The 13,031-nt window shown below is 36.7% G+C and overlaps 1 protein-coding gene across 1 annotated transcript; it reads left to right on the plus strand.

The window, feature by feature from the left end:
- The first annotated feature begins 4,639 nt into the window (after positions 1 to 4,639).
- On the plus strand, positions 4,640 to 5,707 carry LOC114527760. Its single transcript, XM_028549454.1, has one exon. It carries the CDS (start codon positions 4,640 to 4,642, stop codon positions 5,705 to 5,707), a length of 1,068 nt encoding a protein of 355 aa, XP_028405255.1.
- Positions 5,708 to 13,031: the final 7,324 nt, after the last annotated feature.

Below are 13,031 nucleotides of genomic sequence, written 5' to 3' on the forward strand. Positions count from 1 at the left end.
TGTAGTTTAAAGGTATTTCAAACTGCTAGGACAGTAGGACATGACAACATATAGTATATTTACTTTGAGATCAGACAAAATTCTAATTTTTTTTTGTTAATATTTTGGGTTACCCAAAAAATTTCCTGCGGAAGGCCAAAAAATTTCCTGGCAGCATGCTGGCGTGCTACCGGACTTTTTCAAGCCCTGTAGTAAGTCCTGATGAAACTACTAGAACTTAGCCAGGGTTTTTTTCATAAAATTGCTCAAAAATAAGAAGTGGTAGAAACTCCTGTAATGCCTAGAAATCTATCAAACACTTATCAAACAAATTCTGCAAAACTGCACTAAACTGAAGATTTACATGGGAAAGTCCTTTTTGCAACCTGACCATTTTAAAAGTGTAAAATCTCAAAACAGACTAAGATTTCAGTTTCTGTGTTTGACTTCGATCAAATGTATAAGCTTAGTAAATGCCCTTACAAAGAATAAAGAATGTACCTATTTTAGAAAAGTCTATATTTCACATTCAGTGCAAGGTTACAGGAAGGAGCTGCTATTCATCTAATGACTGACTGACTGACTCGTTTGAATTTTCGCCACTCACCACAATATTTCACACAAGAAACTTTCCATTAAAAATGGGAATTGTATGTCATTGGTTCGCTGTTAATTCATGCAATTTTGAATAATTTTGAATCATTCTTGTAAACATGGGTTTATCGACGGAGCATAGTTACAAGGTAAATGTTTTGAAGATGCTGTAAGACATGTTTGTTATTTTTTCAAATCGAAAACCTTTTTAAGGATCTTGAGCAAGTCATTGGAACTAGTATAGCTATTATAATCTGTCCACTTGTGTTGTAGGGGATTCGCAGAGCAAAAAGCTGCCTTTAGATCTTGGTAGGGCAATATTGGAGTAATCAGGTTATTCTCAAAGTTAAGGAAAAAAAGTAAAATGTTCAAAGACTTTGATATACTGCCAAACAAGAAAACAAGCTGCTATCATATGGAGAACATTCAAGGTGGCATTGGGAAAAAGCATGTATGCTGGTGAAACCATGATGCCAAGAGACTGCATTGTTGAAATGTATCATGCTGGTACAGCAGAGTCTTCTAAGAAGCATATTCCGAAGTCTGTGTCCCTTTTTGCTGGCCATGTGAGGGTTCTTATTTGTACAATTGCATTTGACATGGGAATAGATTTAAAAAGTGCACACAAGGTGATTCTTGACCCTTCCTGACATTATGAATTTGTTGAAATTTTGCATAGTGAGCATGCATCTGATGTTTTAAATATCCTTTCAGAATTTTTTTGTGACATTGGAACAGAAGAATTTATGTCTGATTTAGATAACAGTGAATTCAGACTGGATGGATATTAGGCATGATTCCTCGGCAAATACGCCATTTTTTTAAGATGACTGATTTTTGGAAGTCAGCCATTCTAGAGAGAGCCCTTCAGAATTTCAGATGTGACAATTAACTAAAGATGATGGCAAAACTTCCTCAGGTGGGGTGTCAGCAAGTAAGGTCATCTGCATGCAGTCAAGTGTAGCAGCCACTGCTCTTGGCTTTAATTTCTATTATATAAAATTGCTTGCACACAGAAAAGTTTTTATTTAACTTCAGTTGATACATTTCTTCATTGATCAGCATACAATGTACACTTATCTGTGCACTGATATTGTAGAAATGGTAAAATCCAACCTGTGAAATACAGGAGCGATTATAGAATACCTGGCTACTTTTGCTACATTTATCTAGTAGTGGGATACCGGGATACGCAGTGAATAAAATGACGTAATTTGGTGTGATGTTAAAAAATTTTCATAAAGAGGACTGGGTTATATATATAATTTTTCAATGATACGGGGATACGCAGTGAATAAAATGACGTAATTTAGTGTGATGTTAAAAATTTTTCATAAAGAGGACTGGGTAACTATAATTTTTCAATGATACGGGGATACGCAGTGAATAAAATGACGTAATTTAGTGTGATGTTAAAAATTTTTCATAAAGAGGACTGGGTAACTATAACTTTTCAATGATACGGGGATATGGGGTACGCAGTGAATAAAATGACGTAATTTAGTGTGATGTTAAAAATTTTTCATAAAGAGGACTGGGTTATATATATAATTTTTCAATGATACAGGGATACGCAGTGAATAAAATGACGTAATTTAGAGTGATGTTAAAAATTTTCATAAAGAGGACTGGGTAACTATAATTTTTCAATTATACGGGGATACAGGGATACGCGTGAAAAAAATGACGTAATTTAGTGTGATGTTAAAAATTTTCATAAAGAGGACTGGGTAACTATAATTTTTCAATGATACGGGGATACGCAGTGAATAAAATGACGTAATTTAGTGTGATGTTAAAAATTTTCATAAAGAGGACTGGGTAACTATAATTTTTAAATGATACGAGGATACGCAGTGAATAAAATGACGTAATTTAGTGTGATGTTAAAAATTTTTCATAAAGAGGACTGGGTAAGTATTATTTTTCAATGATACGGGGGATACGCAGTGAAATAAGTGACACAATTTAGTGTTGTGTTAAAACGCCCTGAAACGTCAATTTATTTGGAAATCGGTATTGAAACAAATTACTTTTAAGAGTATATTTGATGAAAAAAGATATATTTATGATACATAGAACATAGTTTATAGTGTATTAAAGAACCTTAGAATGTGTTACTCATTTGGCTGCTCCTCGTTTAGCAAACCTTGGCGTATTAAAAGTTGTTTTATGTTCTGGGTTATGGCACTGTGGCATTGACGGCGGTCCTTCTCTTCGTACTGGTCTTGGGTGATAAATGAGTTTGATGGCCATACTTCAAATGTATCGGATGATTTCTTAACAAATATTGATGTTGGTTTAGGCACTCTTGCAACTCTTGCAGAGATCATTGTCCCATAAATGGGACAGAGCTGACGGAACGGCAGAATCATATTCTGTTTGCGTAACACTCCTTACGGCTTTCGGTGAAGCTGACTGCTTGAACGCTCGGTACGAGAGCACTGGACCAGGGAAGAACAACGCCGAAACTTTAGTTTGATATTGTGTCGGTTGCTTCCTTACTTGGTCGCAAGAATCTTCCGTTATTGATTTTACAAACTGAAAAATATAGCGAAAGGCTTTATATAGGATTGTTCAGTGTAATACATTTACATTCGGCTATTCGACAGTGCCATTGTATTTATTACGGAAGAAATATGAAGCAAATACATGCATGCATAGGGGCTTGTAATAATAGGCTTGAAACGTGCGAAAAATTGCAGCCTGTATTCAAGTTGTTTTAAATCCTAGCCAGGGTTGCTATTGCCCATGTAACATGATAAAATTAGCATAATAATATAATAACAATATATTGGCAAAGCAACTAAGTTGAGAAAATGGAACAAGGCGAGCAAAAATAAGTCGGAAAATATATCTTTTTACCTGGCAAAGGGCATCTTTTTGAAGCTTTAGATATTCCACGAAGTTGATGGCTCTCTCCAATGTCTGTTTGGGTATCATTGTAGGGCATTGTTGTAATGGTTGTCCATTTAGTAATGGGCTTGTGGCGTGGGTAAAAACATGGAGCGCCATGGCTATGCGGGGAACCAAATCGGACTTCTTGGATTTGGGCGGCATGACACCATCCAGTATCGCGGCATTTACATCGGCTGTGAAGGACGAATTCATTTGTTGGAGAAGTCGAATTGCTTCTGCCTCGAAGTTGTATTCTTGAGGAGTGTCCTGGTGATCTTGTTGTATCAATCCGAAGATTTCTTCGAAGTTGTCTATGGGTTCTGTGTTGATGTAGAGTGTCGCGTCAGTTTGCTGTTCAGGAGTAGGTCGAAGTGCCAATGGGATAGAAACGAGAAATCTGTCCATTAGCCCATGTCCTTGATCCATTCGTGCAACGAGTTTTGCAGCGTTCTGCATTTGAGTTGATCCAAGGATAGCAAATGGAGTATTTGCTTCTATCTCACGAGTCTGCTCTGTGCTGAAATGGTAGGTCGTTCTTTCTCCGGAGAAAAGTTTACATAGGAGTTGAACATCCCCACTCGCTGCTTCTTCATGGGATTTAAGCAGCTTGTGAAGTACGTCATATATCTCCGAGGAAACAACGTATGCCTTGCCAAATTTTTTGAGCTGTTTTACAAGGGCGGATGATGTAGCTCGTCCCATGAGAATGGTTTGTTCATGTTCGGTAATAGACAGGAGGGGCGTCGTAGCAGAATGGTCTATTGCTGCGGATTTCCCAGTGCCTGGGTAGCCAACAAACATTGTGAATAGATTTGGTACTTGGGGGTGCGTCCCGCAATGAATCGTTGCTCCGTTGTTGGCCAAAATGAACGCTGTTGTTGTGAGTGTACACGGGGCGAAGTATCCAATGGAGCTACCAAGCGAGATAGCTTTATTTTCAACAAATTCCCAAATTGTCCATTGCCCGTCGAATAGCAAATTTGTTAGTGTTATGTGTATACGATAGCTATTGACTGTATAACATTATCATCTAAAGACAAAAATAACTTGTTTGACAGGTAGGTGATTGATGAGGTAATTAAAGAAGCTTAGGCATATAGAAGGCGGGCGTTTTTAATATAGGTGACATGGTATTATCGTTATATTTCGTTTTCATGCAAACAGTAGAATGTATCGTAAAGTAGAAGTGACAGATGTCGGGGTTCAAGTTGTTGGACAGATAAAAAAGGCAAAAGAAATTCAAACGGAATTGTCATTCCTGCAATGTGAAAGTGTTGGAACGCAATTCAGTTCAGCTGAGGGGGAGGGAAGCTACCAGCGTAAAAATTGCGACAAAAATGGCTTCTGGACTTATGACAAACTGAAAGACGAAGTACTCTTAAGCAAGAATCGTGTGCTAAGCTGGCTTATGGAGAAGAGACTGATTGCGAACAGTAGGTTGTGTCCTCAATGTGATTGTGAGATGAAATTGGTTGAGTGCAATGATAGGTCAGATGGTTGTAAGTGGGAATGTAGAAAGCAGATGCATAGTAAAAGGCATAAGATCGAGTTGTCAATACGAAAAGGTAGTTGGTTTGAGAGAAGTAATTTAACGTTGGAAGAAATTTTAAAGTTGACATACTGGTGGTGTAGAGGCGTTGAACAGGAAGTGATGAGGTTTGAGGTTGATGTTAGTGGAAATACGGTCGCTGATTGGGATAGCTTTTGTAGGGAAATCTGTGAGGTGAATTATTTAGAGTGTAAGGAAAAAATTGGTGGTCCAAATAAAAGGGTGCAAATAGACGAAAGTAAATTTGGAAAACGCAAATATCACAGAGGTCATAGGGTAGAAGGGCAGTGGGTGTTTGGCGGTATAGAGGAGGATAGTCGGAAAAGTTTTATGTTTGCGGTTGATGACAGAAGTGAGAAGACGCTACTGCCAATCATCGAAACCTTCATAGAAAAGGGCACAACTATAATATCGGACTGCTGGAAAGCATATACAAATCTGGAGAAACATGGTTACAAGCATTTGCTTGTAAATCATTCAAAGGAATTTGTGAAGAAGGATGGTGACCACACCAACAAAATCGAAGGACATTGGCGTCAGGCGAAGGTAAAATTCCCAGCATTTGGCATACGCAAGTATATGTGTTCGTCATATTTAGCTGAGTTTCTGTGGCGATATGAATACAAAGGTGAAGACTTATTTGAGGTTTTCTTGAAGGATGCATTGAAAATATACAGCCAGTTTTAAAAGCGAAACAACGTTCGTAGTTTTTAAACGATGTAATTTGACCGGAAGCTAGTATATAGTGATATTTTGCATACTTTTATAAACACTATAAGCGTGTTTTCATTAAGAACGAGGAATTCAATATAGAATAGAATGTAATGCGTGTTTTTATTATATTATAGTAAAATAATGCGTATTTTTATTGAGAACGAGGAATGTGTAGTATATTGACATTTTACATGCTTTTATAAACACTAAAGTATAGACTATACTCTATAGTGTAAGCGTGCTTTTTTGAAAAGGAGGAATACTTTTTATTGAGAATGAGGAAAACAATGTAATATAGTGATATTATGCGTGTTTTTATTGTGAATATTAAGAACGTGGAAAACAATATAGTATAGTGATATTAAGTGTGTTTTTATTGAGAACGAGGAATACAATAGTGATATTGAGAATGAATTATGTCTGTGGTTTGAATGCATTGCATATCTTTATGGTGGGTTTTTGTAATAAGAACCAGGCGTTCATATCATAATACTTATGATGCGGTTTTTTTGAGAACTAGTCATTTATGATGCGGGTTTTTTAAGAACGCGCCATACATAATATAGCCATACATATCATATAGGGACATATAGTATTTATGCTGGTTTTTAAAAACGACATACACATACCTAGCGATGTTGTATTTATGATAATATATGATACAGGGTTTTTTAAGAATGAGGCATACAATGCGGGACAGTATTTATGCGGGTTTTTATAAACGAAATACACACGTACATAATATTTATAGTGCGGTTAAAAAACTTAAGAAAACAAAAACATATTACGTCATCTTACTCACTGCGTATCATTGTATCCCCGAATACTTTTTTAGTTAGTACACAGGAATGGATTTCGTTGAGAACAGCTTGCATCCCTTCATTTGTGTTTTCATTTTCAAAAATCATGCCCAGAAACATCTAAGAAGTTATGACATTGAAATTGATGTCTGATGAGTGTTTAAATGTATGTATCATAAAAAACACCACATTTGCAATTTAATATATGCAACACTTACACTTTCAGTTGGTTTAGCCATTTTACTTGAGTACATATGCTTGATGTGATGGCATTACATTTTCTCTACCACAATGCAAGAAACTAAACTGGCATAGTTTTCTCTTTGAGAAACATGTTCTGCACTGTCTGGTATATATTTGCCATTATCCATATCCAAAATAGTCTTTGTAGATATCTTTATGTGCTACCCAATGTTTGTCACTGTTCTGATGGGATTCTGACCATATGATGAACTTCTGCTTAAAATCAAAATTATCAAACACAATCTTCCTTCATAACCAAGGAGCAGCGTGGCAGCGTCTTCAAATAACTTAGCATCAAATGTGGTATTACAACTGCCAAAATAGACAAAATACTTCTCGATGTTGCGACCTCAGGGCCTTCGTCAGGAGAGTTAGTATGAGAATAAATAGGGGAGAATACATGTTTTGTATGGGGGCAAAACACATGATAAAAATGGGCCAATAGAAAACAAAAAATCAAAACAAATTGGAATACACTACATTGCCAAAGAGGCGCATGATTGTGGGCTAAGAATAGCCTGCAATGAGGGAAGCCTAATCAGCAACAAAACATAATTACCAACCAGCTTTGATGTAAACAAAGAAATGGTAGTCGTATTACTATGGGTAAAGTATAGCTTAAATGAAAGAGAGTCTTTCATTTATTGCCAGAGGGATGGAGAGTGCCAAGACTGTGGGTGAGTCGCATTTCTTGTCATTTACGGCTATCGTTAGTATCATTGTATCACAGACATAAAAATTAAAGCCCTCTGCCACATTTCCGGTACTAACGATAGCCGTAAACGAAAAGAAATGCGACTCATCCACAGTCTTGGCACTCTCCATCCCTCTGGCATAAATGAAAGACTCTCTTTCATTTAAGCTACTTCACCCATAGTAATATGACTACCATTTCTTTGTTTACATCAAAGCTGGTTGTAATATGTTTCGTTGCTGATCACGCTTCCCTCATTGCGGGCTATTCTCAGCCCACAATCAGGCGCCTCTTTGGCAATGTAATGTATTCCAATTTGTTTTGATTTTTTGTTTTCTACTGGCCCATTTTTATCATCATCACATGTTTTGCCCCCATACAAAACATGTATTCTCCCCTTTTTTTTTTTCATACTAACTCTCCTGACAAAGGCCCCCTTTTTTTTTCATACTAACTCTCCTGACAAAGGCCCCCTTTTTTTTTTCATACTAACTCTCGTGACAAAGGCCCTCAGGTCGAAATGTCGAGAAGGGTTTTGTCTATTTTGGCAGTTGTTATACCACATTTGACAATCTTCCTTCCATGATCAAACCTCATCAGCATCACCATCACCTGCCTCATTAACATTTGTGCACTTTCATTTCTCACCTCCATGATCTTTGCATTGTGGTCATGATCAAAACAGGTCCAATTTCTTATAGAGAAATGTATGGGACACAACAACCTGCAAAACTTTCAATCAACACAAAATTGCCTTAAATAAAATGTAAAATAAAAAAGAGTACTTAGAATGGACATCAAAATTTAGTGGTAAATCTTGGAAAAATCAGCCACATAACCATATTTTTCTCTACCTCACATTAATAATCAGTTATTCTTTGGCATATTTGCAAATTTGTAAGCAAAAACGTTTTGAGGAACATACTAACATATGCATTACTTATAACCATGTACATATTGTTATGTTTACCGGAGCTGCATACGGAGGCTGTTATGTCCTACAATTTAATATTGCTGTTGTCAGAATAGTAAATGAGAGTAGATAAACTGGAATATTAAAAATATTTATAACACACAACATTCTACTCAACTTGTAGTAGATAATGGCATACCATGAATCCTGAGTGCTGGATAAAAATTGTGTTGAGTAACTGTAAGACTGTCATATATGGTGATCTATTCTTCATGCAGATTGATGAGGCCATAGACACTGCTGGCATCCAATATAATTGGGTTCTTTCCAAGCTACTTTTGCAGATGCAAGCTGCCATAAAAACACTTCTCAGAAAAGATGTTCCCTCTTTAAGTTCTCCATCAAGTTTTATTAAGGAGAAGTTAACAATATCCTCTTTACCGGTTTTGCGCAAAATACATGGATTCTTTCTGGAACACATGGCCACACACTCTCAATCTATCTCCTTCAAAAATAGAATGATCATCTGTTCTCTGACCTTTTCACAGCGCCAGGCTGCTCAGGCAATTTGTGTGTATGTTCCTCTGCACAACATTTTACCCAAAAATTCTAGATTTTTCGGCAAAATTAAAGACGACGCTTTGCTTTTCCATTGCACTTTTATAGATACAGTAGTAATTTGGGCACTTGAAGCTTCAATATCTTCATGTTGCTGCCTGCTTTTTCACGGTATTGATGCAAAAGTTTGCTTGTTGATATTCTTGAGCTTCTTACAGTTTTGCCTTTGCTGCAGAGTTCTCAGGCACACATGGCACATATGCTGAGGGGTTGAGTGAATAACAAAAAAGGTCTTTAATCTCCTTACTTATTGTCGATTGCCCCTTTAACTAAATTCCGATCATACGGTTTTGTTATTACCGAGAAACACAGAATGCACAAAAGGGAAGCAGATGCCATGAATAATCACGCTAATTATAATATTTGCGCAAATCTTAACTTCTGAAAGTGTCCACATGACTGAACAAGGATTGATGCTCCAATGTGCAGACGCTTTTGTGTGTGTTCCATTGTAATTTGAATCATCTGTGAATGATCACTGTCATTTGGATTGTTAATAATAAAAACAGATTTTAGTTTGAATACTATTTTCATATTATTATTATCACCTACATTCATATTTTTTTGTTTTTAACATAAACATGAATGGTGGTCTGTTTCCTATCAAGATCGATGCTGACACTTATGTGGTTGTCCAGACCACGCTAAAGAGTTTGCATATCTTAAGCATGGTACAGAGTATATTTGGTAATTTTGAAAACGTATTGCGATTAATCGACATGGAAGATAAAGAGAGCATTATCCTAGGTGATTTTTACTGTGATATACTTGACACAAACTGTAGGGACCAAAACACGAACAAGCTTAATTTTATTAGAAGTATTTATCAATATTAGCAATTGATTGATGAACACGAACGAGCTTAATTTTATTAGAAGTATTTATCAATATTAGCAATTGATTGATGAACCTACAAGAGAAACTAACTACCTGAAAACTTTAATTCACCATTTCTTTTCCAATAAAAGGGAAAATATGTACTAGCAGGAGTTTCTAAAATAACTTTTTGTGACCACTATTTAATATTAAGCATAAAAAAGTTTACATCCTTGAAAGGCGAGGAGCATGTTACGACAGTATTCGTTAAAAAATATTTCATGTTTCAATATTTCGTTTATGACATTTTCGTCGATAACACTATGGTGGAAAAAACGTACCAAACTACTACCTTAATTGTTCACAACAACTAAAAAACATTGATACAGATACATTCGGTGGGCTTAACTCTGGGTTGATAGTGAATCTCGAATCAGAAGACAGGAACAAAAGAGGACTATCTGCTGAGAATAATGAAATCTCTGCAGCTGTGATAGTGTGGGTAGTTTTAATTACTGTAGACCTGGTCAAAGTAGTTGTATTCCCAAATGCACTCGTTGATGTAAGCGTGGCTGGCACATCCTTCGAAGTCATTTCATTATAATAGGTGTTCATATCATTCTTCGTGTCTGGGTCTTCAACTTGCGAATATACACATTCACGGGCTTCAGCAAACGCTAACTGTCCCTGCAACAGTAGTCTCTCAATTTTGTTCTCAAGATCTCGTTTCCTTTCCAGGGTTTCAGCTTTCGCACGTAATTCCACCACTTTAAGACTTTCTTTCATCCTTGAAGTCACATTAGAACCTTTTGAACTAGCTGAGTTAGACCGATCAGAACGCAAAGCTCGCGAGGGCGTTAAATACAATTCATCAAATGATTCTTCTACCCTTTGCTCTGCTTCAGCCAACCATACCTCAATATCCTTATTAAATTCTAACGCTCGTTTCTTTTGTTCATTATAACATATGATACCATCTGATTTCTCTTTGGTACTTCTCAATAAATCAGACCAACACGGATAGGTTTCTCTCAATTCATCCAACATAAGCGTCCAGCATTTCCAATTCTCGTTTAACAATATGCGAATTATCATAATCGGTTGCTAATTAATCTATTTTATTTATTTGTCTCGTTAGTTTCCTTTGCATAGAAAGACAAGCTGACCATTTTCTTTCCAGGTTAAAGACTCGTCCTCTTTCGGTAGGATTTCTTTCTCTCCACTGCTCTTCAGGTAATTTGATATTCATGTCAAGAAACAAATGTGTTGACATACTCTCGGCACGCTTCGTTCCTCCTTGTTAGTTGTTTCAGGTCAGGTTGATATTATAGCTCGGTTTTTTCCACGCATGTTACAGCAGTATTTGTTTTAAAGTATTTCATGTTAAGTATATCTTTCGTTTATGACGTTTTCATCAACAAATATGGTGGAAAAAACTTACCAAACTACTACCTTAATCATTCACAACAACTAAAAACATTGACAAGAACCGCCTTTACGTTATATAATGACCACAACTAATTTGTATTAAGACATGCTTGGCAGACTATAATGGGCAGTCACAGAGCATATTAACAAATTTTGTGATTTCAAAAATTAACGAAGAGAAGTTTCTCCAAGACCTAACACCTTTTTAAACTCTCAATCTGACAAAATCCTAACCAAATGTGGTATATCTGGAAGCATACACCATGGATAACAAAGCAAATTATCCACAGCAAGAGAGATATTTTTTTAGAGAAAAAGGCTGGTAAAACCAAAACAGAAATCGATTGGCACACCTTCAAATAAGCTAGAAATTATTATAATTTAAGACAACTATTCAACAAACATTACACTGCAGAAATTAACAAAAATAGGCACACCGTGTGTGCGAATGTCCGCTGACTATATGAGGTAGGTAAGTTGTGTATAAACAAGGAAGTTTTATGTACTGGTATAGCTAGAGGTCAAAAATGAAGCACTTGTGGAAACAGATTTTCATGAAACATGGGCTTCTGGTGTTTCAAACACATTAAAAACAATTGATAATAATGCATCGCAGCTATCACTTCGGATGCTTTAGTATTTAATGTTTTAATGTTCTCGGCAGATACACAACATAACAGGGCTAAAGAAATCATTGAAGAATAGCACAACTGTGAGTGAAGGGATCAATATTACTTATGTTTTGTCTATTCTTTTTTCAAATGTCTTGCTCTTATGGGAACAGGAATAACCACAGTTTATTTGCATAATTACGCGGTGCATAATTATCACGCCGGTGCGTGTAAACCCGAATAAACTGTGAAAACGCTGTGTGTGCCAGTGGGCGTAATACCCTGGAGCATTGTCTTCCTATTATCCTTGGGGGATTGTGGGCTTGGGGGCTGGATTGGGTCGTTACTTGTAATTTCATAGCACGATGATACAGGGTCAGAGAACGGTTTATAATTAAGCACGCTGGTTTGAACAGCCTTTAACTTTAACACTGTCAGCTTTTGAGCTATGTTATTTTCTGGGCGGTGAAATAGCCTCTGACGTGGCGTTTCTGTTCCCGATTTGTCACATGAGCACACACATGATGTGATTTCGACGTTGTTAAAACAATTTGCGAAGTTCGTTTTGTTTGCTACTGAATTGCCAAGCAAATGTAAGAAAATATCGACTCTAATAACCTAATAAACTTACAAGTCAGTACTCAGATTTGTTGGTCAGTTGGCGAGATAAAGTTTTTAGTATGAGCAGCATTTTTTTTTTTAATTTTAGGTCATTGTAAAGTCATGGCCGAAGTTAATTTAAGTGTAGAAGAATTTCTGGGTGAGTCTGAATCGACAGACTTTGGAGAAATTGATGAGTCAATGTTGTCTTTGCTTTTCCCAGAAAATGATGATGACACACCTGCTGACAACAAAGAAAAACAATCGCAAAGCAGTGTTGAGCCTGAAAGCAGAGCAAGTGGTAGTAGTGAAGAAGCTATGCATGAGGATAAAGCAGCACGGCAAAACAAAGATGCAAGTGGTGCAGCAAAAGATGTTGTCAGTGAAAGTGTCATCGTTGAGGAACAAGGCAATACTCAACTGCAAGAGAGAGCAGCAGTTGGTACTCTACCACAGGTGACTAGTGAAGAGAGCACAGATGAGGATAAGGCAGTGGGGTATGTGCACAATATTTCACCAGTAAAAAATGGTCGTTTCTTTGACTTTCAACTTCAAACTAAAATGAAAACAGTTA

The sequence above is a fragment of the Dendronephthya gigantea genome, unplaced genomic scaffold (assembly GCF_004324835.1).
Source record: "Dendronephthya gigantea isolate DGI-Jeju-01 unplaced genomic scaffold, DenGig_1.0 000046F, whole genome shotgun sequence".
Taxonomy (NCBI): Eukaryota; Metazoa; Cnidaria; class Anthozoa; order Malacalcyonacea; family Nephtheidae; genus Dendronephthya; species Dendronephthya gigantea.